Source organism: Onychomys torridus, chromosome 4 (assembly GCF_903995425.1).
Source record: "Onychomys torridus chromosome 4, mOncTor1.1, whole genome shotgun sequence".
NCBI classification, from domain to species: domain Eukaryota; kingdom Metazoa; phylum Chordata; class Mammalia; order Rodentia; family Cricetidae; genus Onychomys; species Onychomys torridus.
This window is the reverse complement of record NC_050446.1, coordinates 101,764,312-101,791,560: the sequence shown is the minus strand read 5'-3', so window position 1 is coordinate 101,791,560 and position 27,249 is coordinate 101,764,312. Positions and strand designations below refer to the sequence as shown.

Genomic DNA, 27,249 nt, shown 5'->3' with positions numbered 1-27,249 from the left:
GAGTAATCTTTAGCCAAGGGCACACAAATAGTGTTCATCTCTAGAACCTTCAAACAAACTCTCAAAAAAGCCCAGTCTGCAATATTTCAGATGCCGATTAGGTCCCGATGCCATGGGACTCCGGACTTTTAAAACATGAAGAAAAGCTTCAGGACTAGGGAAATGGTGAAGTATTTGACCTGAAAACATGAGACCCTGAATTCAGTCCCCTAGCCATAAAGCTCAGCACAATAGCATGAGCCCCAGTGCTGGAACAGACACAGGAAGGTCCTTGAGGTTTACTGAAGCCTGCTGGCCAGAGGTAGAGATTGAGGCTGTCCCGGGGCTCTGGTCATCAGTGGATGCACTGATGGGCAGTGGGGGAGACACTGGAGTTTGAACGACATAAAACCCATATAGCTATCTGCTTGTCCTTTTGAGTAGCCCTAACCTCCAGGCTCCTCTTCCCCTACCCTGGCTCATCTAGTGGCTGGGAACTGCTTCTTTCTTGACATTTCTTGTTGTGACCCAACATTTGGGGGGCACTCATCCAAATCACAGCAATGATGTCCAGGATACCCTGTCTCCAAATCTGGCCACATAGAGCATTAGGGCTTGGGTGGAACATTCAGTCCATACACAGAAAGCAGAAATGGGCATATGCCAGCCAGTCACAGCCAACCCAAGGTGTAAGACCAGGATGGGGGTAGATAGCAGTGGGGTTGTCCCCTCTGAGAAGGTGACAGGCATATGAGCAGAGACCCAGTGCGGGTCGGATGCCTGGTAGGTTTTATGGACGTGGGAAAGTATAGCTGAGTGGAGAAAGAGAGGGGAGAGAGATGTCAGAAGTAAAATCTGAGCTGGGGGGGGGGGTGGCGCTGGTAGGGGACATCAATTGATTTTGTAGTAGGCTTGAGGCAGGTTAGGAGCAAATGTGTTTCCAGAAGCTTCCTCTAGCATCCTAAGAAGACGAAGCTGCGTGGTCAAAGGCAGAGAAGCCTAACTAGAAAATGGTGGTTGGGATCTTGAAGAGAAGGGAAGGAGTCAACCAGGGCATGAGGGTCTCTCTCTCTCTCTCTCTCTCTCTCTCTCTCTCTCTCTCTCTCTCTCTCTCTCTCTCTCTCTCTCTGTGTGTGTGTGTGTGTGTGTGTGTGTGTGTGTGTGTGTGTGTGTACACGTACGTGGAAACCAGAGGTCAACCTCAGATGTTATTCCTCAGGGGTCAGCCTTGTTTTTGAGATAGGGTTTCTAATCAGCCAAATAGGTTAGACTGGCTGGACAGGGGGTCCCAGGAATCCCATTGTCTCCACCTCCCAGCACTGGGATTACAAGCATGAGCTGTCTGACCGTCTCTTTATGCGGGTACTGGGAACAAAGCAGTCACTTTACAAACTGAGCCATCTCCCCAGACTCCCACACACACACCCTGGAATTTTTTATTGGAATTCATTGAATATGCATATATATGACTTTAAGGAGAAATGGTGTGTTTGTAATATTATCCATCTTTATAATATTATGTTACTATCGCATGGCCCTATGCAGCATGGATGCTTATCTGTCTGTTGGGGTCCCTTAAGTCTCCCTTACTGCTTCAGTGTCTTTGGGTTGTACTGCTCATGTAGTGTTACCCGTTATTTTTAGTGGGTTTTCGAGGTGGCTATCACTGGTGCAGAGAGCTGCTATTGACGTTTCATGAATTCATCTCCTCCTCCTCCCCCATCTTCTTCCTGCTCCTTCTCTTCCTCTTCATCCTCCTCAGTTCTCTTGACATGGGCTGACAGAACTCAGGTTAGCCTTGACTTGCTATGTAGCCAAGGCTGGCCTTGAGCTCCTGATCCTCCAGTCTCTGCCTCCCAAGCGCTGAGATCACAAGTGTATATCACCACATTTGGTTATCAGCAAGATTTTCATAAAATTTCCCTTCTTAGAATCCCCAGATCTCAGTCATCATACACTTAAAATAAACCACAGCAGAGCACAGCTGGCTAACATTTGGATCATGATCCTGCATCTGTCTTCCAGAGTGAAATGGCAGCTGACTTCCCTCTTAATGTCACTCTTACAAAGTTTGGAGACCGAGAGTACCGTGTTGATGGGTGGTGTGAGGACCACTGGTGGTCCTTTGAGAACTAACTGTTTGCTTGGCTTTTAAAGTGGCAGGGTCAGGGACACTTTGTCCCCTACAGGATCAGGGACACTTTGTCCCCTGCTGCTGGTTTCTCTAGACACAGTCTCACCGAGTAGCCCGAGCTAGCCCCAGACTCTCTTTGTCTCCCTGGTTGGCCTTCACAACCCTTCAGCCTCAGTCTGCACACTCTCCCACACATCACCATGCCTGGCTTTGTCATTTTAAAAAAGTGCTCCCTTTCAACCTCTTCTCTCTCTCCTCCCTGTCCCTGCCTCTCACGGCTACCTGTGACTTCAGCCCCAGGACATCTGGGCCCTTTTCTGGCCTCTGTGGGTACACACACGCACAGGCACATGGCAGATAGTCCCAGACCTGTTTGGTCTTCACAGACTTAGTTTTAGGCTTTGCCCACGAACATGTGTGTTTACTCTTCCTTAGTCCTAAAACAATGGTTCTCAACCTTCCTGATGCTGCGACCCTTTAACACAGTTCCTCATATTGTGGTGACCCCCTCCCACCATAAAATTGTTTTGTAGCTACTTTATAATTTTATTACCGTTATGAATTGTAATATGAATATCTGAATACAGGATATCTGACCCACAGGTTGAGAACCACTGGTCTAGAGTAAATTGTCTTAAACTGGAGCTCACAGCCCATACTGGGTCATGTTACTAAATGTGGAGTTGAGAAAAGGCTGCCTCAGTTTAACATTTGAGATGGCTTTGTGTTGCTATGGACGAATGGATCCCTGTTTGTTTTTAATAAAGAATATTGTTCTTTTATAATGAATGGGCCACATATCCATGCTTTTATTGACTGGGTGGCTTTCAGTTTTGTTGCTGAAAACATTAATAAGAATAAGGCTTCTTTGAATAGCCTTGCACAAGTCTTCCTGTAGACTTTGTGAATGCCCATTTACCCCATGTGATTATGGCTATAAGTTTTATAAGTGTTTCCTAAGAAACTGCCAAGCAGTGGCCCATTGCGTATACCATTTTATATACTTGCCATAACAGTACCCAAGCTCCCAGGAGATTCACACCCTCACAACATTCACTGCATCCATCTCCTGGGCATGACAGATGACTGGACGAATCGCCATTGACTTTGGATCATTGCATTTCTTTGACTGACGGGTTGGTGTTGAGGGTAGCTCTTCCTGTACTGACCATTTATAGATCTTTCAGGGAAGGTGGAGTTATTAGTTATATTATTGTTGGCTTACAGAAGTTCGTTACATGTTCTGGAGATGAGCCCTCATCAGTATCTGCACTAGAAATATGTTTGCCCAGCCTATAATTTCCTAATGGATTTCTTAATGGCTTTATTGGTTTTTCTCCGTATTCATTTGTTTCATTGTTTCTAGAGCTCTGCTCTCAGTTTTCTCTATCATTATCACTTGTTGCTGTTTTTGTTGTTATTGTTTGTTTTGAAATGGGGTCTGGAACTGTAGCCTAGTCTGGCTTTGAACTGGGGACTACTATCCCCCTGCAACAGGCTCCTGAGTGTGCTAGGATTACAGGCTGTGAGTCACCAGGCCTGGCTCAGCTCAAGTGCTACTGTACTTTTGTTAATGGCCTTTCTTCTGTTTACCTTGAATTTCTAAATTATTTTGGGGTGTGTGTGTGTGTGTGTGTGTGTGTGTGTGTGTGTGTGTGTGTTCTTGTGGGTACCCATGCCATGGTGCATGTAGAGAAGTCAGAGGACAATCGGTGGGAGTCAGTTCTCACCTTCCACTCTGTTTTCCTGTGCTCTGTGTACTTCAGGACAGTACACAGGGTCGTGGATTCCGGGCAGTTCTGTCTCCACCCCCCTCACCATAGGAGCGCTAAATTACAGAAGATCGTTATACCACATCTGACTTTATATGTGGGTTCCCAGGAGCCAAATTTAGGTCGTCAGGTTTGTATTGCAAGTGCCTGTACCCAGGGACCCCCCACACATCTGTTTTTACCTTGAGAAGGAGCTCGGGTCCTCATGCTTTCACAGCATGTTTACCAACTGAGCTCCTAAAGGGCTTTGGTGTAAGAGTCTGCATCACTGCTTTTCATCCAACTCTCCTCCTCCTCCTCCTCTCCTCCTCCTCCTCCCTCTCCTCCTTCTCCTCCTCTCCTCCTTCTCCTCCTCTCCTCTCTCTCCTCCTCCTCCTCTCCTCCTCCTCCTCCTCTCCCTCCTGTCCTCCTTCTCCCTCCTCCTCCTCCTTCTCCTCTTCCCTCTCCTTCCTCCTTCCTCTCCTCCTCCTCCTCTCCTCCTCCTCTCCTCCTCCTCTCTCTCCTCCTCCCCTCCTCCTCTCCTCCTTCTCCTCCTTCCTCTCCTCCTCTCCCTCCTCCTCTCCCTCCTCCTCCTCCTCTCCTCCTTTCTCCTCCTCCTCCTTCTTCTCCCCTTTCTCCTCCTCCTCCTCTCTCTCCTCCTCCTCTCCTCCTCCTCCTCCTTCTCCTCCTCCTCCTTCTCCTCCTCCTCCTCTCCTCCCCTCCTCCTTCCTCCTCCTCCTTCTCCTCCTCCTCCTCTCCTCCTCTCCTCTTCCTCCGTTCCTCTCCCCCCTGTTTTTTTCCCCTTTTTGCCTCCTCCTCTCTCCTCCTCTTCTTCCTGCCTTCCTCCTCCCTCCTTCTCCTCCTCTCTTCCTCTCCTCTCCTCCTTCTCCTTCTCCTCCTCCCTCCTCCTCCTCCTCCATCCTCCTCCTCCTCCTCTCCTCCTCTCTCTCTCCTCCTCCTCTCCCCTCCTCTCCTCCTCTTCTTCCTCTCCTCCTCCTCCTCCTTCCTTCTCTCTCCTTCTCCTCCCTTCCTCCTCCTTCTCCTCCTGCTTCCTTCTTTTACCTCCTCGCCCTCTCCTCCATCCCTTCCTCTCCTCTTCTCCTCTCCTTCTGCCTCCTCTGCCTCCTTTCCTCTCCTTCTCCTCCTCCTTCCTCCTCCTCTCCCCTCCTCCCTCCTCTCCTCTTCTCTTTCCTCTTCCTCCTCCTTCTGTCCTTCTCCCTCTTCTCTCCTCCCTCCTTGTCCTTCTCCTCTCCTTCTCCTCCTTTTCCTCTCTTTCTCCTTCTCCTCCTCCTCCTCTTCTTCTTCTCCTCCTCCTTCTTTTGGTTGTTGTTTGATTGATTGTTTTGTTTGTTTGTTTGTTTGTTTAGTTATTTGTTTAGGCAGGATTTTCTGTGTAGTCTTGGCTGTCCTGGAAATAACTTTGTAGACCAAGATAGCCTTGAACTCCTTTCTTCTCCTTCTTCTTCTTTTTCTTCTTCTCCTCCTCCCCCTCCCCCCACTCTTCCTCCTTTTTCTGAGATAGTTTTACTCTGTAACCTAGAATGGCCTGGAACTCTCATAGCAATCCTCCTGCCTCAGTCTCATGAATGCTGGGATTACAGTCATGAGCCACTGTGCCTGAGTACCTATCTTCCTCCTCCTCCTTCTTTCTCCTCCTCCTCCTCCTCCTTTCTTCTTGATTTTTCAAGACAGGGTTTCTCTGTATAGTCCTGGCTGTCCTCAAACTCACTTTGTAGACGAGGCTGGCCTCGACCTCACAGAGATCTGCCTGCCTCTGCCTCCCAAGTACTGGGATTAAAGGCGTGTGCCACCATGCCTGGCCTGAGAGAAGAATTTAAAGGCTATGATATTCTCTCTGGACACAACTTAATCCACACTCAGAAGATCTTGACAGCCCATGTCTTCACTATCACTCAGTTCAAACTTTACCTTCTCCAACCTGTGGGCTCATTACAAGTGTATTGTTTCATTTTCAAACACTTAAGGTTTTTCTAAACATTTATCTGGATTTTAACTTATTACTGCTATGGTCAGATTCATTTTATGTACCAGCATCTGGTATATCCTGGCAACCACAGGGTAGGCTTTTCTAAAGGATGTATGTTTTACAATCTCTATATAGTGTTTTATAAATATTAATTAGATGAAATTGGTTGATAGTGGCTTCTGAATCTTTTATATCTACTTGCGCCAGTTGCTGAAAAAGAATGTTTATATCTTCAGTTATGGTTGTGCTGTATCTGTTCCTTCCTGTGGTTCTGATTTTTTTTATTTACTTATTTACTTTGCTTCAGATATTTAACAGCTATGTTTAAGTGATTTAATATAGTCTGTGTTGTTCTGTCTTTGGGATGAAATAATCTTCTCCTCACGGAATTTCTGAGTTCCTTAGCCATTCTCCCCTATTCTATTCTAGCCCCGGCCTGTGCCTCTGCACTCAGGATATCGTTTCTGTAGAAAGCATGTTCCTGGGCATTTTTATAATCTAGTCTAAAAAGTCTCCTTCCTCATGAAGGCGAGCCCTTCCTTCCGGCATCCATGCTGCTCTGGGCAACTCACACTGAAGGCTCCTCCCTGGGGTGTGTCCTCCACATCTGTCTGCCCATCCTGCTATGAGAGACAAAGATGTCTCTAGCTCCCCACCTGATTTTTAAAAAGTAAAACAAACAAAAAGCTCACTGTTGCTGTGAGCATCCTTGTACAAGTGGCCCTATCTGGTGACAAATCCTCTTGGGACACCAACGGAAGTGGCATTGCAGGCTCACATGTGGCTTGTCAGGGCTTCATTTGACAGGTAGCCAGATTTACCAGGTGTCCAGGGCTTGAGTACAGATTAGTGGTAGAATGCTCACCCATTCAATGTTCATGCTGCATTCAAGTTCAGTATCACAAAAATTTTAAAAGCCCAATAGATCCATATGAAGATGGGAATGACCAGAGAGAAGGGGAAAGACATGGAGAAGACACCTAGAAGGAATGCCTGGGCTTGAGGACTGGGACCCACTGCCCACGTGGAAGGGGTCACCTTAACTAGGGATGGGGTGCCACATCATGGAGCAGGATGGGAAGTGTTGTTGTTGTTGTTGTTGTTGTTGTTGTTACTCATTTGGGGGGCCTGCCACCAGCTTTCATAAAAAATCTCACGGAGATGAATTCTTACTTATGAACACTGCCCAGCCTTAGCTTGCCTTGTTTCTAGCCAGCTTCCCTTAACTTAACTTACCCCATCTGTCTTTTGCCTCTGGGCTTACCCTGTTCTCTCACTTCTCTAAATCTTACTCTCACGCCATTGCTGGCTGTGTAGCTGGGTGGCTGGCCCCTGGAATCCTCCTCCCTCTCTGGCTCCTCCTTCTCAATCCCTCTTCCCGGATCTCTCCTTCTATTTATGCCGTCTGCCTGCCAGCCCCACCTGTCCTTTCTCCTGCCTCACAATTGGCCGTTCAGCTCTTTATTAGATCATCAGGTGTGTTAGACAGGCACAGTCACACAGCTTCACAGAGTTAAACAAATGCAACATAAACAAAAGTAACACACCTTCAAATAATACTCTACAACAGGGAAGCAGGCAGGTAGATGGGCTGGGAAGCACTTTGGGGAATTTGCCTTTGGATGTAGCCTCTAAATCAGTGGTTCTCAACCCGTGGATCATGGCCCCTTTGGGGGGGATGGAACAACCCTTTCACAGGGGTCACCTTAGACCATCCAAAAACAGATATTTACATTATGATTCATCTTAATAGTGAAATGTTTCATTGAGGGTTGCTCAGTAATTGAGTAAAACCAACTCTTATTATAAGCAACAGTCATCCTAAGGTCCCCCATGCCATATATATAGCCTCCATGGTTCTGTGGGTTGCAGTCTGATTGTTCTTTGCTTTCTATCTAGAATCCACTTATGACTGAGTGCATACCATGTTTGTCCTTCTGGGTTTGGGTTACCTCGCTCAGGATGATTTTTTCTAGTTCCATCCATTTGTCTGCAAATTTCATGCTGTCGTTGTTTTTCTCTGCTAAGTAGTACTCCATTGTGTATATGTACCACATTTTCTTAATCCATTCTTCAGTTGATGGGCATCTAGGTTGTTTCCAGGTTCTGGATATTACAAATAATGCTGCTATGAACATAGTTGAGCATGTTTTTTTGTGTACATTATGATTCATAATAGTAGCAAAATTACAGTTATAAAGTAGCAACAAAATCATGTGGTTGGGGGTCAGCACCTCATGAGGAGCTGTGTTAAAGGGTCAAAGCGTTAGGAAGGTTGAGAAGCATGGCTCTCGATGAAGCAGAAGCACAGAAACGTAAGAGAAGGAAGAGGTAATGTCTTCACCTAGGACCAGGGTAGGTGGCTGGCCAGGGAAACAGCAGGTGCTTCTGAGGCCAGGCTACCCCATGTGTGCAGGCCGCCCTGAGTGTGCAGGCTGCCCCATGTGTGCAGGCTGGAGTGTTCAGGCTGCCCTGAGTGTGCAGGCCACCCCATGTGTGCAGGCCGCCCCAAGGCCCTCCAGGCAGGCTGTATGTACAGTTTCTGACCTACCTTGTTGGTAGAGACACGATTGTAGTACAAAGGATCTTCTACACCTGTGTCGGTGGAAGACAAGCATTTTGAGAACTTGTTACCACAAGGGGTGGGCTCTTGTCCAGAGCTTTTACTGTGTATTGTGAGCAAGACGCATGCCACTCCCAAGAAAATGTATGGGGGAGGGTCTGATCATTAGGAAATGTCACCAGAGGTCTCATTCTACCCTCAAGGCAGCCCTGGCACACATTCTGGTGTGTTGCTTTGTTCGTTTGTTTGAACAGAAATGGGAATAATAGAAATGGAAATAATGACCCTGCCCTTACCCAGCAAGCTCATCAGGCTGGGGTGGACCAAGACTCCATTTCTGGTGAGATCAAGGAGGGCTACATGGAAGAGATAGTCTCCCTCCCACTCCCCTTCCCCATGTGGCTGAGGAGTGGGTATGCTCAGGGATAGAGAAGGACCTACACCATGGAGGGATAGAGACTTAGAACAGCCAAAAGGCACATCTCCTAAGGTCCCCTTCCGTCATAACCCTCCATCTGTGCCATGCACAGCCAGCATGGCGGTACGGGGGAGTCACACAAGGAGTCCCCCACCCTCTCTTTCTGCCTGTGTCCTGGTTCCTGCCCACACCACATGTCTCTCTCCCTGCTGGGTCTATGTCCTCCTCCAGACAGCAGTGACAGTGAACTGGAGTTGTCCACAGTGCGCCACCAGCCAGAGGGCTTGGACCAGCTGCAGGCCCTAACCAAGTTCACCAAGAAGGAGCTGCAGTCCCTTTACCGAGGCTTCAAGAACGTGAGTGCCCCGTGTCCCCTGTCCCTATTAGAGCCTCTAGAGAGATCCTGCCCCACCTTCCTGTTTCCTACTCAGGAAATGGAGTCTTTGCAGGGCTCGTATGTAATGGAAGAGCTATCTGGGGGGCGGGGGTTCAGCATGGATATTGTGAAAACCACCATGCTGTTCTGTACCAGTCGGGACAGCACTGGCATGAAGGGAGCAGCCTCCGCAACCCCGTCTACCCTGCCTTCTGCCTGCCCTACAAAAAGGCTTTGCTAGCCCAGGGCTCAAAGGGGCACAACTGTGCCTCAGGTAGTGGGCACCTCATCCTTCCAGAGGGTGGAGAGAGGTCAGCCCTGTGGAGTCAGGCATGGAGCCAGAAGTGGCCAAGGCCACTGAGAGATGTGACTTCTCCCTGCAGGAATGTCCCACAGGTCTGGTGGATGAAGACACCTTCAAACTCATTTATTCCCAGTTCTTCCCGCAGGGAGGTAAGTCCAAGGCCAGGCCTCCCCGGCTGCTTCCAAGCCCTGACTATGCCCCCTTTCTGGGGAGGGGGCCTTAGGACCATTCCCACCTTCTTAGCCAACCCTTCGTCTTTGGAGGGCCTGATGCTGCTTCTGATCTATCAGAGAGGAAACCCCACTGGGCATGAGCTCCAGGCAGGACTGTGTGAGTCTGGAACAGACTTCCAGATAACCCAACTCTAGTCTTGCCCTTTCTCCCCTCAGACGCCACCACCTACGCACACTTCCTCTTCAACGCCTTCGATGCGGATGGGAACGGGGCCATCCACTTTGAGGTAGGTCCCCGCTGACCCTGCGTCCTGCCCTCGTGGTCTTCAGAGTGGTCCCCTAGCCCCAGTACCAACTTCTTAGGGCTGTTGAATGAGTCAGACTCGATCCTGGGCAGAGCCTTCCACATGTCACTCAGGACACAAGTAGACCAATGACAGTTGGCTAGCTTTCTCTTCCATTCTGGGAGTTTGCATCCAACTTAGTTAGCCAGCCAGGGAAGCTGCCAGTACACCCTCAGCTAGCAGTGACCAAACGCAAATCTACACTTTTAAAAGAGGTCAGGGATTTTTAAAAACTTATTTATCATGTATTTGGGAGGGGCACACACCACAGCAAGTGTGTGGAGGTCATAGGCAACTCACAAGAGTCAATTTTTGTCCACCGTTTGGGTCCTGGGGATCGAACTCAGGTTGTCAGGCTTGGTGGCAAGTGCCTTTAACAGCTCACCAGCCCTTGTTTTTGCTTCTCTGAAACCAGGTCTCACTGTATAATCCAGGCTGGCCTCAAACTCATAATCCTCCTGCCTTAGCCTCCAGAGTGCCGGGAACACAGCCTGGGTCTCAAATGGCTCAAAGTTGAATAGTGGGGTTTCAAGTCATTGTTCCCTGACCTTATTACTAAGCAAGCAGGTCAGAAACACTCAGAACATGTTGGGTGGGCCTGAGGCCTCCAGGTTGTCATCCCAGCAAGTCACCATGAGTGATGGCCAGTGTTGCTCAGAGTGGGGAAGGAGAAGGCAGAACCCCCCACCCACATCGCTCCAGACAGCCTGGGCTCCCCATGAGCAGGGGTATCATGGGCTCTTTTGTATAATATTAGCAGGACCAGCCTTAATATTCTACATCCCAGGGGCTCAGGAGAGAGAACTACTAATGGCAAGGACTGTTTTCGGGAAATAGAATCTCAGCACACGGAGCTCTATAGTCCACTTGCTTTAATTCCTCTGGCATAACATCCTATATACACAGCTTCAGTTCTATTCTTGTTTTTGCCTAGCTCCTTTCTTGCCTGGTTTCTCTCTGTTTATCTACCTCTCCCTCTAAGTTCTATCTTAATTCTCTCGTCTTAATTCTGCCTCATCTAGCTCCTTTTCAGCTTGTTCTTACCCAGCTAGTACTTCCCCAGCTGGCTCTTCCTCATCTTCCATCTCGTTCCTCTAGTACTCTCTTCTAGCCCTTCAATCTAGTTCTTCCCCATCTCAGTTTGTTCCTCTCCAGTTCTTACCCATCTAGTTCTTCCATTCTCTTTTCTCTTCTCTGTCCTGCCTTGCCCTGGGAGTCCTGGTATATATACACTTACAAGCAGTAAACCCTTGACAGTGCAAAGCCAGGCTTCCAGGGTCAAATGGAGGGGTGATAAGAATCACATATAACCGTTAATTATCTTTTGCAACCCCAAAGGGAAGTGACCAATGGGGAAATGAATTAACTAAAGGCTAAATTCGGGTATATCTAAGAGAAGGGATCTTATGTGCACAACTATAATCTTAAACATGATTGGTAGAAAATGTTAAGACTCTGTAAGTTGCTAGGTCAACTTTTTCCTGTGGCTCCTATCTGTCCAAGCTATCTGCCATTTTTCTGCAGGGTGGGGGAAAGTGTGCTCGGTTGCTAGGCAACCTGTGTACAGCTAGATGCCTCTGGTGATAGTTAAAGGGAAATCTGGAACTAGAGGTAAGGTTTGGGAAAGGAGGAAGTTAAGCTTAATTGGCACATCCACCAGGCCTTCTCAAACAGGGAGTCTGAATGCTTAAGTCTGTTCTTAGAGAGTACAGATATCCCTCTGATAAGGAACTTTCCTCCATCTGGGGATGGACCTGGCCGGATGCTGCAAATGATGATAATTATAGGCAGGTTTGAACTGGGGTTCTGACTGAGCATAGCTGTCAGCACAGAAAGTTATCTAAATATTCCTAGAAGTGGTTAGGTAAGGAGTTAGAGGTCTATAAAGTTAGTAAGGCTGTAAGAAAGGAGGGTCCGAGCTAAATTGTGTAAAGCTATTACTTAACGTCCACCTGACCTAGGCGGTGTCTCCTTGTGGAATTTACCTTAAATCAGGAGACTAGCATGTGGACTATTATTACTGCTAGTCCTTGAAAGTGGCTAAGGGAGATATCTGATTCCAGAGAAAGCCTTTTCTGAGGCTGTTCTCCAAATACCTGGAATGCATATGTCCAGAGAGTGATCAGTCCACACTGTTAGTCCTTCTTAGGGAAAAGTCAATTGGGAAAACTATGAAGGCACACATGATTTTCATAACAGAAGACAGCTGATATATAACAAGCCAAGTAACACTGAAAGCTCCTTGGAATTTGGCTTCCTCTGGAGGAATTCCCTGATCCCTCCAGGTAGTGACTTTGCCATAACCAGCTGAGTTCTTATGATATATTCCTGTGGCCCACAGCAGGGTTCCTCCCAGGGCTAGCCACATGCAGTCATTTGAGACAGGGCCCATCTGTGGAGCCCAGGTCCCTAAAAATAGCTGCAGGAGAAAAGCTGAAACCTCTTCAGAGAGGACCTCACTGAGAGCTAGCCTGATCGATAAGTGCCTCAGCTTGGCTTCCAAGGCCAAGGACGGCCAGCAGGAAAGCGGTCTACCAAGTACACAGTTCCGAAAGGCCATGGACAGCCAGGCTGGGGTAATAATAACTCGTCAATAATGCCACTGGGTTATTTTTACACAGCACCAGCCACAGTGATACACTGGATGGGTCTGGGAGCCTGGGCTCAGCCCCCACCCCCACCAGCAGGGCCATTCCCTCTGTATACACACGGTATAGTTACCACTTATTTTCATTAACACCTGAGACACCAAAGTCATTGCGCAAAGAAAATACAATGAGAACAGGGAGCTAGCCGGGAACTGTGTGGCCTCCCCAGGCTTCCCCTGTGGCCAGTTCCTGGGGTTCCTCCTTGAGACCACAGAGCCTCTTGGAGAAGCATGGAAAGGAATCCAATGAGAGGTACCCAGCCACGACCATGTGGGAGAGCTTTACCTATCCGTCAACAAGCCCTTCAGTCAGCTTCAGGACCCCTTTGTGTGTCCATGGACCAGGAAGGTCATGGTGCCTACCCCCTCCTGTGACCATCACTTCCTCTCCCTGTGGACCCTTCCTAAATGATATAGAGAGGGATCTCGGGGCAAGTGATGTGTCTGGGAAGCAGGGCGTGCCAGTGGCTGAGATGGGACCTCTGGCACCTTCTCAGGTCATTCAGCACTGATTCCTTCCAGAGTCTTCCACACGCTTCTCTGTGTGTGAAATGAATCCCTTTGGTTTCAGTCCCCTGAGGAACTTCCTGGTTGTGGCATTCTGCTCTGGGAAGCTTTCTACAGGAAGGGGGGCACATACTTCCCCTGCTCCATCCTCGGTGTGCCCCGGGCCAGGATCCCAGGAGTCTAGAATGATCAGTTCAGGTGGACGGTGCTCTGGAAGATACCTAGCCCAACTCAACATCTCAGAACCTTCCTTCTGCCAAAAAAGAAAAAAGAAATTACAACTTCTCACCCCTTGACACAATGAAGGAGAGCAACTAAGGCAATAAAACTAGCAAGCCCCAGCAGAGCCACACGGATGTGGTCCCAGGTCCCTCCCGCCTTCCACCTGCTGTGGACAGTGCTGAACGTGGGTGTGCCTGACCAGTCCATGCCACGAAGGCCCTTTCTAATTCAGCTGGTTTATCTTACCAGAGAAGTACAGAGCTTTCCAAACACTTCAGTAACTGTGGGTGCCTCCCGGGTACCCAGCTTGGAAACGGCATTGGACAAGCGACTCGGTTGGAAAGTGGAGCCATCGCATGTCCGGAGGTGTGGCCACTTCTTTGTACTGTACCCCCCACCCTATCATGGCTTCCATGTTACTGACCAAGTTGGCCTCCCTAATATGGTGTGAACTGTCATCTCAGGTTTCTTAGCAACTTCTTTATGTCATCTTTGGGATCTTGACTTGGAAACCTGAATATCCTGCATGCCTCTTTGGAGCTTACACCTTGGAGCCTGGAGTTAAGACCGGTGGTGTTCACATGTGAAATTATGCTGCTTGACAAATGAGACCCTCCGGTGGCCTTGCAGGGACAGTCGGTCAGTCCTGTTAGCTGCGGGCTGTGTGGCTAAATGCAAGGTTTCTAGAAGATAGGAGGGTGCTTGCGCCCCCTCGTGGTTTACTTGAGAACGATCGCACCCAAGCTAGACCCCACACCCCTCAGCCTCCTAGAGGGAAGCCTGTGGAGTGGGCAATGTGGGGGTGGATTGTCAAGGCTTCAGGGATGACTTTGAATCTTCCTTGCTTGGGTAAACCACACCGACACTTTCCCAAGAGTGTAAGAGTGTAAGAAATACCACCTTGTTTCTCCTGTGAGTCTTTCCCCCATGATTTACAAGACCAGTAGACTGATAGTGCAGACTTCGGGAAAACAGGGTGACCCCTACACCAAAGCTTTAGGCCCCAAGTCCTTTTAACATGTTTCCATGACTCCTCAGGTCTGTCCTGTTTAGATTTGGTGTCTTAAGCCTCCCTGAGCACACACTTTTCCCTCTCCTTCTTGACAACTGACTGCAGGATTAAGGTTGTCATCTGACTCCATGAGAGCTCGCCAGCTCCATCAGACCTGCCTTGGACCTGCTTCCTCTGTCCCCTCCCCAGGTCAAGTCCCCTGGACTGCAGACTCCCTTAACTTCTCCCAGGCTTTGCTCTCCTTTCAAGGGTGCATCTCCCAGCAGCTCCTTGGAAAGAGAGTGCGGGAAGGGGCTTTATAGCCACTGGGTATTCCCCGGAAATACCTTTTTCCCTTCCTCTCTTTCGCCTGCTGCACGGATAGACTCCAGGGAGAGGGTTTCTCAGGCATCATTCCCCCAGGGCTACTGTTCAACAAGCCACCAGAAGACTCTGATCAGGTGTGTGGGACCTTATTGACAGGGATGGATGATGGATGGATGGATGGATGATTGATATTGATTGGTTTCTCTCAGTTGGCTTTGTGTTTCTCTTTGGAAAGCCTCTCTTGGCAGCCAGTTTTGCTAAGCCTCCCCAGGAACTCCTGTGCCCTGGGTTCAGCTATAGCTGGTCTCCCACTGTGCCAGTCGCAGGGTGGGGGTGGGGCCTGGGAACTTAGTTTTGCCTTCTGGGAAATCTTTCCCGATTTCTCTGACTCACTTTGCTGCATTTTCTCTGGTTCTGCTTGGAGTTTCTGTCCTGGTACTCACTATCCCCTGGGATCGATCTCTCTCTCTCTCTCTCTCTCTCTCTCTCTCTCTCTCTCTCTCTGTGTGTGTGTGTGTGTGTGTGTGTGTGTGCGTGCGTGTGTGTGTGTGTGTGTGTGTGTGTGTGCTTGCTCCCCACTTAACCCGTTTTTGATCCCTATCAACCAGCAAGCTCTTTCTGGTCTTGGATTATTCCTCTGTCTTCTTTTATAAACAGTGTTCTATTTTTATTGTAAGGCATGCCAGGTTTCTAACCTCTGCATCTCCTTGTTTTCCTTATTTTTTGTATTCCTTCTGGAATGTTCTGTTTCTTACAAATGGCTATTCTGTTTCCCTTGGTCTCTCCTTATCGTACGGGCTTCTTTGTGGCCAGAGTCTAACCTGGGAGTAGGGGCCGAGTCCTTTGAGGCTCCACCCTGTCCCTCTGCAGCCTTCATTGGCAGTTCCCCAGGACATCCCCTTCCTTTCAGAACAGCCAAAGAGGACCCCATGGTGGGGAGGGGAAGAGGGCTTGCTTCTCAGGCCTTCCAGCTGGAATCCAGCAACTTTGTGAACAGTCGCGTCTTGTCATGTTATCTGTCATATCCCACAGGTGACAGTAGCCAACCAGAGTGACTCTGAACACTGTGCTCTCAGCTTGTTAAGCTAAAAGTGTTGGAGGACTAAAGGAGAACACTCCCCTGTGTTGAAGGAGCATCCCAGACAGCAGAAATACATGAAATGAGCACAAGCCACCAAACCAACAGCTGAATCTCTGCTTGACTCAATATTGACTACCATGCAAGTGTGCGCACAGACTCACACAGTTATGCATATGCTCACACACAGCCTCACACATGTGCACACACACACTCACATGCTGACCACCTGAAGGGACACATCTGCCACTCGACTGTGGAAGCCCCTCATTTGAAGGAAGGCGACTTTCAGTGGGAGCCACAGGGTGAGCTGGAAAGGGAACCCCAGCCGTGGCTGCTGCTCCTCACCCTCCCTCTCCTCTACAGGACTTTGTGGTCGGGCTCTCCATCCTGCTCCGAGGGACAGTCCATGAGAAGCTCAAATGGGCCTTCAACCTCTATGACATTAACAAGGATGGTTACATCACCAAAGAGGTACTGGGTGGGCAGATCTGCCTGTCCCGATCTCCTCCCCTGACACCACTAGCCTGGTAATTCTCAGCCCTGCCTTGCCACCTTGCCACCCAGTCCCACAGTCTGGTTTGGCCCAAACAGTTTTGGAGACAGGTGCATAAAAAAAAATCTATCTCCAGTTTCTCCTGGGAATCTCTGGATAGGAGGAACCAGCCCACTCTCTGTAGCTCCCAGGCACCTCAAATGCACTCTCCACTGCCCTGGTGGTAGCTTGGCCCTTGGAGGTAACCCTCAAGACCCCCAGGCATCCCTGCAGCAGAAGTAGCTCATGCAGCCCTCTGTCCTCCAGGAGATGCTGGCCATCATGAAATCAATCTACGACATGATGGGCCGCCACACCTACCCCATCCTTCGGGAAGACGCACCCCTGGAGCATGTGGAGAGGTTCTTCCAGGTGTGTGAGCCCTGACCTTTGATGGGGCGGGGTGGACCCTAGTGAGCCTCTTACCCTGGTTGAGCCTTCAACCAAAGCCAGTGAAGAGATGGGGCTGGGCTGATGATGGTCAGGGTCCCTTGGGGAGTGAATGAAGCCCAGGCCTTCCTCCAGTGAACTTCCTCTGGAAAATGAGGTACTCTGAGCTCCTAGGTGCAGAGGCAGCTGGTACCCATGGGGTCCAGTGTTTCAGTGCCTTTTGGGACATATTTGGAGCAAGCTCCTCTCCTCCCACCCTACTGAAGTTGCCTCCATTCTGAACGGGCTGAAGGAACCAATGGTTTCCATTTGATTGGGGTCATCCAGTGCCTCTGAAGTGCTGGTTTCTGTTCCAAAGTTGAGGGATTAGATAGGCACAGAGGGAATGCTGGGAAGCTAAGCTAAGGTGAGCTAAGCAAGCCACCTGAGGAGTCACCAAGAGTAAGGTTGGCCGGAAAGGGTGGGAACTAGAGGGGCCAGTAGAATTGGAGGAAGGCCTTCACCCCATCCCCGCAGTATGCTCAGGCTGGACTAGGGGAAGGTCCTAAGGTAGATAGGCTCACCTTGGACATGGCTTGGTTTGCAGAAAATGGACAGAAACCAGGATGGAGTGGTGACCATTGATGAGTTTCTGGAGACCTGTCAGAAGGTAGGTGGCATCAGATGCTAGGCTTGGAGTCTTCTGTGGCCGTCCTGTCTGTGTCTCTTCTGTGTCTGTGTCTGTCTGTCTCTCTCTCTGTCTCTGTCTCTCTGTCTCTGTCTCTCTGTCTCTGTCCCTCTCTGTCTCTGTCTCTCTCTCTCTCTCTCTCTCTCTCTCTCTCTCTCTCTCTCTCTGTGTGTGTGTGTGTGTGTGTGTGTGTGTGTGTTTCTCTCTCTTCCCCTCCCTCCATTCTCACACATAGGATTCTGTTCCTGCCAGGATGCATGGAGGATGCCATTAGCTGTCCTCAGGCCCCACTTACTGGGAAACTTCCATCCTTCCTGAGTCCATCTCCTCGCTGTCCCCTCCTTTACCCAGTCCTGGCCCCCAGACCCTCTCTCAGCTCTTCTCATGGTATCTGCAATCAGAGCAAATGTGGGGTCAGCAGGAGGGTGGTTAGCCCAGTGCCCGTCCCCCAGACAGAATCACACTAAGGGAAAGGTACCTAGGGCTTTCTTGGCTCTGCTGACCCTCCTCTGAGTCCTTGGGGACAGGAAGCACATACCACTGCCTCCTGCCCCTTGATCGCTCCTGGTCCCTGATCTGATTTGGAGCCAGGAGGGTTTTGTGCATCAGTGATGACCAGACCCTACTATCCATCCTTAGGGATGACAGGCTACACCTTGCCACTTGGACTCTGGGACCAGCTGCTCCCCACTTCTCTGCTCCTCAGTTCTCCATCTACCCAGTGAAACATAGTCCCCGTCAGGAATCTGCAGTCAGCCAGGATTAGGGAATACCACTGCCCTGCCCCAGATCCTGACCAGCCTCTCCTTTCTTCACACAGGATGAGAACATCATGAGCTCCATGCAGCTGTTTGAAAACGTCATCTAGGACATACGGGAGGGGACCCTGGGTGGTCATTGCTTCTCAGCCTGGAGAAGCCTCAATCCTGCCTCATATGAGCAGCCTCTATGAGAAACATGTTTCTAATATATTTGCAAAAACTGAGCAGTTTACTCCCAAGACAGACACACAGACACAGTTTCTCTCTCCATCACACACACACACACACACACACACACACACACACACACACACACACGGCTCCTCTGGCTTGGCAGAGGAGGTGGTAGCCAGAAGGCTCCCTCAGCTATTCCCAGGTCAATAGATGAGGCTGCCTCCTGGGTGGCCAGCCCTGGATGTTACCCAGAAGGAGCTCAGAGCCCAAGAGTGCCTGGTCTACAAAGCAAAAGTCCTTTGTGTTCTTCCTACCACTTGGGAGACCAGGCTACTCACTGCCCATGGACCCATGTCCCTAAGAAGTTCCCAGAAACCCTACAGGGGCCAGGAGGGAAGAAGTCTGAGTAGGGTAGAAATAATGACAGAAGCTGAGCCTGCAGCTTCATGCTATGCTTGTCTGGGGTCCCAGAACCGCAGTGCCAGGCCACCTATTGTGGGGTGAGCATAGATCGTGAGGGACCACTGGGCTATGTCCTTTAAGAGCACGGCAGGATCAAGATTTTTTTTGGAGAAGCTGGGGGAACAATTTGTCCACACTACTGGGTGATGGACCTGACCATCAACTGGCCAATGGGAATGTGGTGAGCAGAGGTCTCCCAACTCCCAGCACCAGGCAGGCCTCTCCAAGGTCCTCTTTGGTTCTAGGGGGAGGTCAGCTGTCTCAGGGACTGATAACTGGGGAGCTGGACTGTAATGGGAAAGGCCTGGTAGGGGGCACCCCCTCCTCTTCCCTGTCCACTTGCCACCCGGTTCCTTGGCACAGTGGACCGGCCACAGCTCTGTGGTGGCCCTTGAACAGGCTCATCCCAACCCACACAAAAAGCACAAACACCTAGCAGCTCAGGCCATGCCCACAAGGGGAAGCAGGTTGGGGAAGGCCTGGGTCCCCGCAGCCCTGACTCCGTGGCCTGAGAAAGATGCTCAGAATCAATCCTCTGCCTCAGAGCCTTGGGGCCTCACAACTCTTTCCCAGCCCAGCTCGCCAACATTCTAAAGCACAAACCTGAGGACCGTGCTTGCCTGGGCTGCACCCCGGGAATGGGAGCCCCCATCAGCTCTAAGCTGAAGCTAGCCATAAGGGATGGGGACCTGTGACCAGGAAGCAGGTCAACAGACCCTCAGGAGGAGAGAGAGCTGTTCCTGCCTGCCCAGGCCTCCCCCATAAAGGGACCATGTTCCCCAATGGAACATTCCCACAAAATACATTCCATCAGCTGTAGCCCAGTCCCTGCTCAGGCCCAGCTCTGAGAGTCCATGGGTGTTCCCCCAGAAGGCCAGCCCCAGGATAAGGGAGGTCCTTAGAGGAAAGGCAAGGTGACAGTGGTCCCCATACACAGGTGGACCCCCATCTCAGGGCTGCACTGACCCCATCTCCATCCTGACTGGGGGCTCCCATTACCCCATCTAGAGACCATCAGCTTTCCCTGGCTCAGGGACCTCCCCTACCCCAGCCTGGCCCTTCCCAATGGGGTTCCTGTGCTTGTGAGAAGCCAAGGCCACAGGAGAAGGTTACCACTCTGACCCCACCCCCTAACCTCTGGCTGCACGCCCAACTAGGAGGGGTCTGCCCTCCTGGCAGGGACATAGACTGGCCGCATGTCTGCATGGCAGAAGTGTCTCCCTTGGGTGCAGCCTGGGAGAGTGGTTCATGTCTCAGCGCCCACCAATATCCAGTTCTATATATTTTAATAAAATAAACTTGATAAAGGAGAGGAACTCTCTTTGGGTTTATCTGAACTGTCAGTCAGTCAGTCCCTCCCTGCTGATGATAACTACAGTTCCTGCCCAGTAGCTTGATGGTGAACGCTGACAGATGGCTTTGAGGAGGAAATATCCAGAAACCCTCAGACTCCCAGTGTGACATCATGAGAGGGAAAAGGCATACACCGAGGGCCCTGGGGACCTCTGATGGATATCTGCTCCAGCGCTGGAGCCAGGAACACACAAGACTGTGGGACACAGCGGCTTTCTGCAATGTCATTTATATTTCATCTCCAGATCATTTTTCTTCCCAACTCCAGAAAGTTACTTCTGGGTGTCCTTTGGCAAGGGAAGGCAGGTCCTGTGGATAAGAAGCAGGAAAGAGATGGCGGTGTAGCTTGGACTGTAGCGCACTTACCTGGCATTCATAGAGCCCTGAATTTGATCCCTAACACCACGTAAATTGGGCTTGGTATCACGTGCTTGTAATCCCAGCCCTCAGGAGGTAGAGGCAGAAGGATCAAGGGTCAGCTGCATGGTCAGTTTGAGCCCAGCCTGGGCTACATGAGACTTTGTATATTTGTGTGTAGCACAGCAGAGAGAGGACTCACTCCTGCCCGGGAGTGTTTGGAGGATGATGGTGACCAGGTGGTTGATTGTGGCTGAACAGACAGATGCTTGGAGCAGGGAGGTGATGGGGGGGGGGGGGTATAGTACCTTGCAAGTGGCCCCACTGGACAGCAGACTGGTGAATGGGGACAGAACAAGATGAGGACTGTAAGATAATCCCGGAGGGTCCTGAGCCATCCTTAACCACACAAGGCAGCCAGTAGCAGCCCATGACATTCATTGGGAACAATGGCTATAGAGTGAGTCAACTGTACGACCCAGACAAGTCACACAATCTTAGGGCTTCCCTTTCCTCCCTTGTGAAACAGGCACAGGAAGAGAGAGAGAGAGACAGAGACAGAGAGACACAGAGACATAGAGACAGAGAATTAGAGACAGACACAGAGACACACAGAGACAGAGACTGTGCTGCCCTGCAGATTCAGGCTTACATGAGCACAAGGATGTTCAATCTGACAGTAGGTTACAGCCTCTCTGTAAACTGGAATACAGGGGCTCCAAAGGCTGCTTCCATGAGACGTGGTTCCTCTCTGCCTCTGCCCTCTGTCATGAGCAGTGTCCTCCTGCTCCCATGGGATCTTTTTTGTCTCTGAAGGACACACTCCCCAGAGGAACCAATTGCTCTAAGCACCTCCTTCTGGGTGTGCTAGTTAGTACATGTAATCTCAGCCCCTGGGATGCTGAGGCAAGAGGATTAATCCACAAGTTTGTGGACAGCCTGGGCTACACTGACTTCCAGGTCAGCCTGGGCTATTCAATGAGACCTGTCTCAGACAGGAAGACAAAATCCTTCCTGCTCAATAGCACAACTCACACTGATAAGTCATCAGATAAAGGACATTTTGATGGTCTCCAGTTTCTCTGGTCACCCCAGCTTTGGGGACCAGCCTGCTAAGGTGGGAAAGTCTACACCAGTAAGGCCATAGCCAGTGATCTAATATCCACATGTCCCGTCCCTTGTACCACCCACCTCACCATCTGACCCCAACAGAAAGAGGACCCAGAGCAAACTCTGGTCGTCAGGGACCTGGCCTGTCACCTCTAGACCTCTCATGACCTTAATAACACACTGTTGGGTTAGTGAGGTCCCACCTCATCCCGCCCTCATGGCACTCAGCCACACAGCTTCCAAAAGAAATGGCCAGTCAGCCTTTTAGAGGCTTCTCCTTGCAATTGTTCACACACCCTGCTATCTGGTTGCACTTCCTAGTGTTGTGTCCCCTACTGACCACCAGGGGGAGTCGGCACCATCGGCTCTGACTCAAGGTCCCAGGGGAAGACTTGGAAGGAAAATTGTCATTTCCTTCAAAGGACCAAAGACATTTTCCTATTTCTACTTCATCCTTCTTGGGGCCTAAAAAATAAAAAGCGCCACTCATGGAGTGTATCAAGAAATAATTCCATAAATGCACCCAGAGTAAACCAATCTGGGTGTGGGGGAAGGGGACGCGTAGCTGTATCCTATTTTATTAACCAGGACACAGAGAACCCCACCCACACATAACCACTTGGCTTTTTCTTACCTTGGGGGACAAAAATCTCAAGAACCTCCCTCATGGCTGACAGCTGGGCCCCTGTGAGCTTCAGGAGGCAGGTCTGCAGGGACCCTGGGAAGGGGTGTGGAGGAGCTGAAAGGCAGTTTCTCATGGGACTGAACTTCAGAACATCCGTACCCTCCCCCTTTGTGCGATCTCAGGACTCTTGAGTCTGATCTTTGTTCGGTGACCTGGAAACTTCAGAGATATCAGCACCAGCCTTTGTCCTTCAAACTTAGGTCGCCCTGGCCACCCTCAGAGGCTACGCAGCAGCAGGGCCACTTGCTCTTTGTGAGAGTCTCACCACTGCTGGTCTGCTCTGCCTGGCTTCTACTTCCTTCCTACCCGGTTCCTCCTTCCCTGCCCTGTCAAGCTGCCGTTCCCAAACCTAAATTAAGGGAGACACTGAGCTAGTTTCCCGACCCCATCCACACACGAGGCCACAGCCTGAGGAAACCAGGGTGAATGCACTGCACTCTCTGCCACCAGGAAACTCAGGGCTCACAGAGACACCAGAAGGCAGGAAAGAAGTGCAAGGCTGGTTCTGGTGATGGGGATGGTACCTGGGCCACAGGTTGGGGGATCACGAGTGTGAGGGAGGATCCAAGGAGTCCTGCCTTCCTGAAAAGCCGCGTCTAAACTAGAGCAGGCACCAGGAAGATGGTTCCAGAGGTAAAGAGCTTGCTGTGGAAACATGAAGACCTGGGTTTGGATCCCAACACCTACATAAAAAGTGTCATGGTGCACACACATGTGACCCCAGTGCAGGAGGATAGTAAGAGCTCACTGGCCAATCAGTGAGATCCAGGTTCAGTGCGAGACTCTGTCTCAAAAAATGAAGTAGATCTCCAAAGTTGTCCTCAGGTATTCTGTCATTCTTGGGAAACACTTGCAGTCAGTGTGACATTTAATCAAGTCACCTAGAGATTGTGCTTGATTCTCTCTCTTCCTAATTTCCAACAAAACTAGATATTCAAAACTAACTTATAAACATTGACTTGACAATTCCATAGTCATAATAGCTACTGCTGGGGTTGGGGATTTAGCTCAGTGGTAGAGTGCTTGCCTAGCAAGCGCAAGGCCCTGGGTTCAATCCTCAGCTCTGGCAAAAAAAAAAAAAAAAAAAAAAAAAAAAAAAGCCACCTCCTCCTCACAGGTCTTAGACATCACTCTGCTCAGCTGCAATGTCCCAGGAACTTCATGTCCTATCTGTTTCTAATTCGTACGCCTCTCTACCATCAGAGCACACTCTCTAGTGACAATTCTGCCAGAACTTCATGCTTGGGACATTTATAAAACAAACACCTTCATGTTTAAAAAAAGGACACATCTGGGTTGGGGATTTAGCTCAGAGGTAGAGCGCTTGCCTAGCCAATACAAGGCCCTGGGTTCGATCCTCAGCTTAAAAAAAGGGGGCGGGGGAACACATCTAAATGACACTGAACACACTATCCACAGTCTGTCTACTGTTAATGGTCCTTGTCTTCCACCAAGAACGAGCATCTTGTAACGGAGACTTGTTACAGTTTTATAAGTCCACTGTTGAGCATACCCAGCTCTAAAAGTCAGAAATAATAGGAAATGTGTGTTTCCTGATGGGCCAACTAAGTCCTAGGAAAAGGGAAAAGGAACAGCACCAAGTTCTGACTGTCCCCTCCCCTCAGGCAGAGCATCTCTGTGACAAGCACCAGGTCATGCTCTCTCAGGTAATCCGGGAGTTTCACTGAAGCAATACTGTAAGAAAAAAGGAATTTAAATTTTTCACATGCTTGTGAAGCTCAGAACTTAGGTTTCTAAAACTGTATAACTTGCCTCAGTCAGAGCGTTGGTCTGAATGAAGATTTATTTAATTACAGTCACAGCAGCTGTGTGCAATGGGGCAGGAGTAAGGCATGTGAACCTTGAGAGCTGAAAGCCCTGGGTTCTCACTTCACTTTTCCAGTTTCTGGGACCTGAACACTGACTTGTTTGACAGATCCAGTTTCCTGTACATGAAAAAATAAAAATTAAAATTAAAAAACTTGTCGGGTGAACGCCTCTAATCCCAGCACTCAGGAGGCAGAGGCAGGCGGATCTCTGTGAGTTCAAGGCCAGCCTGGGCTACAGAGTGAGTTACACACACACACACACACACACACACACACAAGCTTAGCGCACAGGGGAATCCCTTCTGCTGTAGGACACATTCCAGGGGAGAATGGGGTCAGGCCTTCGGCAGGCGGATCTCTGTGAGTTCAAGGCCAGCCTGGGCTACAGAGTGAGTTACACACACACACACACACACACACACACACACACACACAAGCTTAGCGCACAGGGGAATCCCTTCTGCTGTAGGACACATTCCAGGGGAGAATGGGGTCAGGCCTTCGGCAGGCGGATCTCTGTGAGTTCAAGGCCAGCCTGGGCTACAGAGTGAGTTACACACACACACACACACACACACACACACACACACACACACAGTGAGTTACACACACACACACACACACACACACACACACACACACACACACACACACACAAGCTTAGCGCACAGGGGAATCCCTTCTGCTGTAGGACACATTCCAGGGGAGAATGGGGTCAGGCCTTCGCCAATCAGCGCATTCTTTCCTGGGTCATTGTGATTAGTTGAGGGATGAGCTCTTGAAGCGGTTACCGCAGCTGAGACCCAGGTAACCCTTAGCTGGAATGCTGGGAAAGGAAGCTGTTGCCGGAGCGGGTCGCCGTCCGATCCTCCCACCAGTGGGAACGGATCCAATGACGGAAGAGGTACTGAACCCGGGGGAGCGGAGGAAAGGAAGGAAAGGGGGCGCCGAACCCTTTGAGGTGAAGTTCAAACTGTACCTTAAGTGCTTGTTCTCAGTGTCTGCACTTCCCACTTATTAAAGCCCCTGAAAGTATTCCCAATACCCACCCTGCGACACAGCCTCTTGGAACTGGACGTTCAGCTCTTAGCTGGAAAATTTTCAACTGCTAATGTCAAGGTCAATGTGCTTTCCAGACTCCTGCAGCCCAACTCAAGAGGGGGAGGATCAGACCAGCTATTCTGCTGATGGGATGCCTTACAAGTAGGAGGGGCCTAGGACTGCCAGCGTGGCCTGGACACACCCCCGAGGTGTGAATGCTGCACCCCTGAAGCTTGGAGGTGGGACTGGGGCGGGGGGGGGGGGTGGGCACTGTGCACCGGGCCCAGGGAGCCCCGGGCAGAGTTCCAGGGTGAGGCTCAGCTGCTCCGGCCCGGAAGTTTTCAGGTCATAGGACTAGCTATGAAGTTGTGCAGAATCAAGTCTGAAAGCCCACTGGTGGGCTGCTTCTACAGCTGGGTTTAGCTGCCTCAGCACCCTCCCCTGGAAGCCCAGTCCGGCCCTCCTCCCTGCTCTTCCTCTCCAGTACACAGCTCACTCATGAGGCACCACTTTTTCCCAGTTTTGAAAAATCACCAAATACAGTAAAACATCCAGAAACTAAAAATAAGGCCCCTGAAGAGCAGATCATCATTTAGTTCCTGACAGCCAACTGAGTTTTGAAGCCCTGGAGTACCCTGCTTTGTTGACAAACTTTCCCAGCCCTGAGAAGTTTCTCCTGAGTCAAGCAAATGTGGTTCAGAGGGAAGGGGGCTGGTCTTGAAAAGTTTCTGCACCCCATAAGCCTCTCCACCAATGCAGCAATCAAGATCAGACCAAATAAAACCGAATTAAGAAAAGCCCAGATTTAACGGGTAAAACACTCTCGGATGATTCTTCCAGACCCCCAGAGAGGAGACAGGGAAGAGAGACCAAAAAAGCATGTGTCTGTTTTCTAAGGGGGCAGTTTAAGTACCCTGTGGGGAGTGGTCTTGAGCCTCTCTGGGGGAGGCGGGTTTTCTCCCTGTATATGTGGGAAAGCATCAAGATGTTGGTTGAGCAGGAGGCATCTCCACTGCAGAGTTCATTACTCCAGGTCCCTTGCTGGCGCATTGCTTCATTCATGTATTAAAAGAAAATAGTATCTCTGGGCTTGAGATGTAGCTCAGTTGGTAGAGTGCTTGCCTAATGTGCACAAAGGCCTGAGTTCAACCCCCAGCACAACATAAACCAGGTGTGGTGATGTACACCTATGATCCCAGCAGCTGGAAGGTAGAGGCTGGATTGTTTGCAGTTTATGTTTTATTTGGATGTGATGCTGTTTACTTCTCTCCTTCCCACATTGATTTTATACACAAGCTGTTATGACCTCATGAAATATTTTTGGCAACAACCTATTCTGGGGACTGATGTTATCATGAGAAAAGAAACTCTGATTCAGTTTCTCCTGCTACACAACACAGATCACTTCTGGTCTGTTGAGGATCTTCTCACACACCGGACACAATCTGAAGATTGCACCAGACCCTAGAGGTTGGGGGGTCTCAGTTCTCAAGAAGTCCTTCTTAACTTTGCATGCTAATCATGAGCCCAAGCTGATTTTACTTACACATCTGACCAAAGGACCAAAGGATTTTCTCCTCAGATTTGATCAGTTTGCTTGAGTAGCTCACAGAGTTGAGGGAAGCACAGTACTGACTTACTGTAAGGACACAAATGGTGTACAGGGCTAGGAACAGAAGGGGGAGCACAGGGCCTCCCTTCTGAGGACTGTGTGCCGGTTTGGGGAAGAAGAGGCCCTAGCCCAAGGCTTACCAGGCATTTCGCTCTGACAGACAGTAGGGACCCATGAGGCAGCAATGGGAATTTGGAAGGCCTGTGTCTACCCTTGTCCCAGGTAAACAAGAGCATGGGGAATCTTATTCAAGTATGATGGTGTGGGAGCCCACAGAGGTTTCCTAGTGAGATCTGAGTTTGCTTTACCCAGCAGGGCTGCATAAGGAGATGGATTGACCACGTGCGTGGTTATTAGGTGTTTGGAAGGGTCTGCACTTGGCTGTGCTAGGGGAGGTCTTTTGCTCCACCCCTTGGCATTCCTTTAGAAAGCCTTTAGAAGAGACAGAAGGGCCCATGGATTAGGATCCAGG

General features: G+C 50.0%; 1 protein-coding gene across 2 annotated transcripts in view; it reads left to right on the top strand.

Moving 5' to 3' along the window:
• Window positions 1-20,102, top strand: part of Kcnip3 (potassium voltage-gated channel interacting protein 3) — a 73,771-nt gene extending 53,669 nt beyond the window's left edge. Inside the window, exons 3-9 of one of the 2 annotated variants that reach the window (XM_036185466.1) lie at window positions 9,068-9,188; window positions 9,592-9,661; window positions 9,902-9,972; window positions 16,168-16,275; window positions 16,604-16,708; window positions 17,313-17,375; window positions 18,214-20,102. In XM_036185466.1, coding sequence (XP_036041359.1) covers window positions 9,068-9,188; window positions 9,592-9,661; window positions 9,902-9,972; window positions 16,168-16,275; window positions 16,604-16,708; window positions 17,313-17,375; window positions 18,214-18,261 — 586 coding nt within the window. In that variant the 3' untranslated portion in view covers window positions 18,262-20,102. Of the gene's footprint in view, window positions 1-9,063; window positions 9,189-9,591; window positions 9,662-9,901; window positions 9,973-16,167; window positions 16,276-16,603; window positions 16,709-17,312; window positions 17,376-18,213 lie in introns of both variants that reach the window. The other variant, XM_036185467.1, reaches the window with a different exon arrangement.
• Window positions 20,103-27,249: the final 7,147 nt, after the last annotated feature.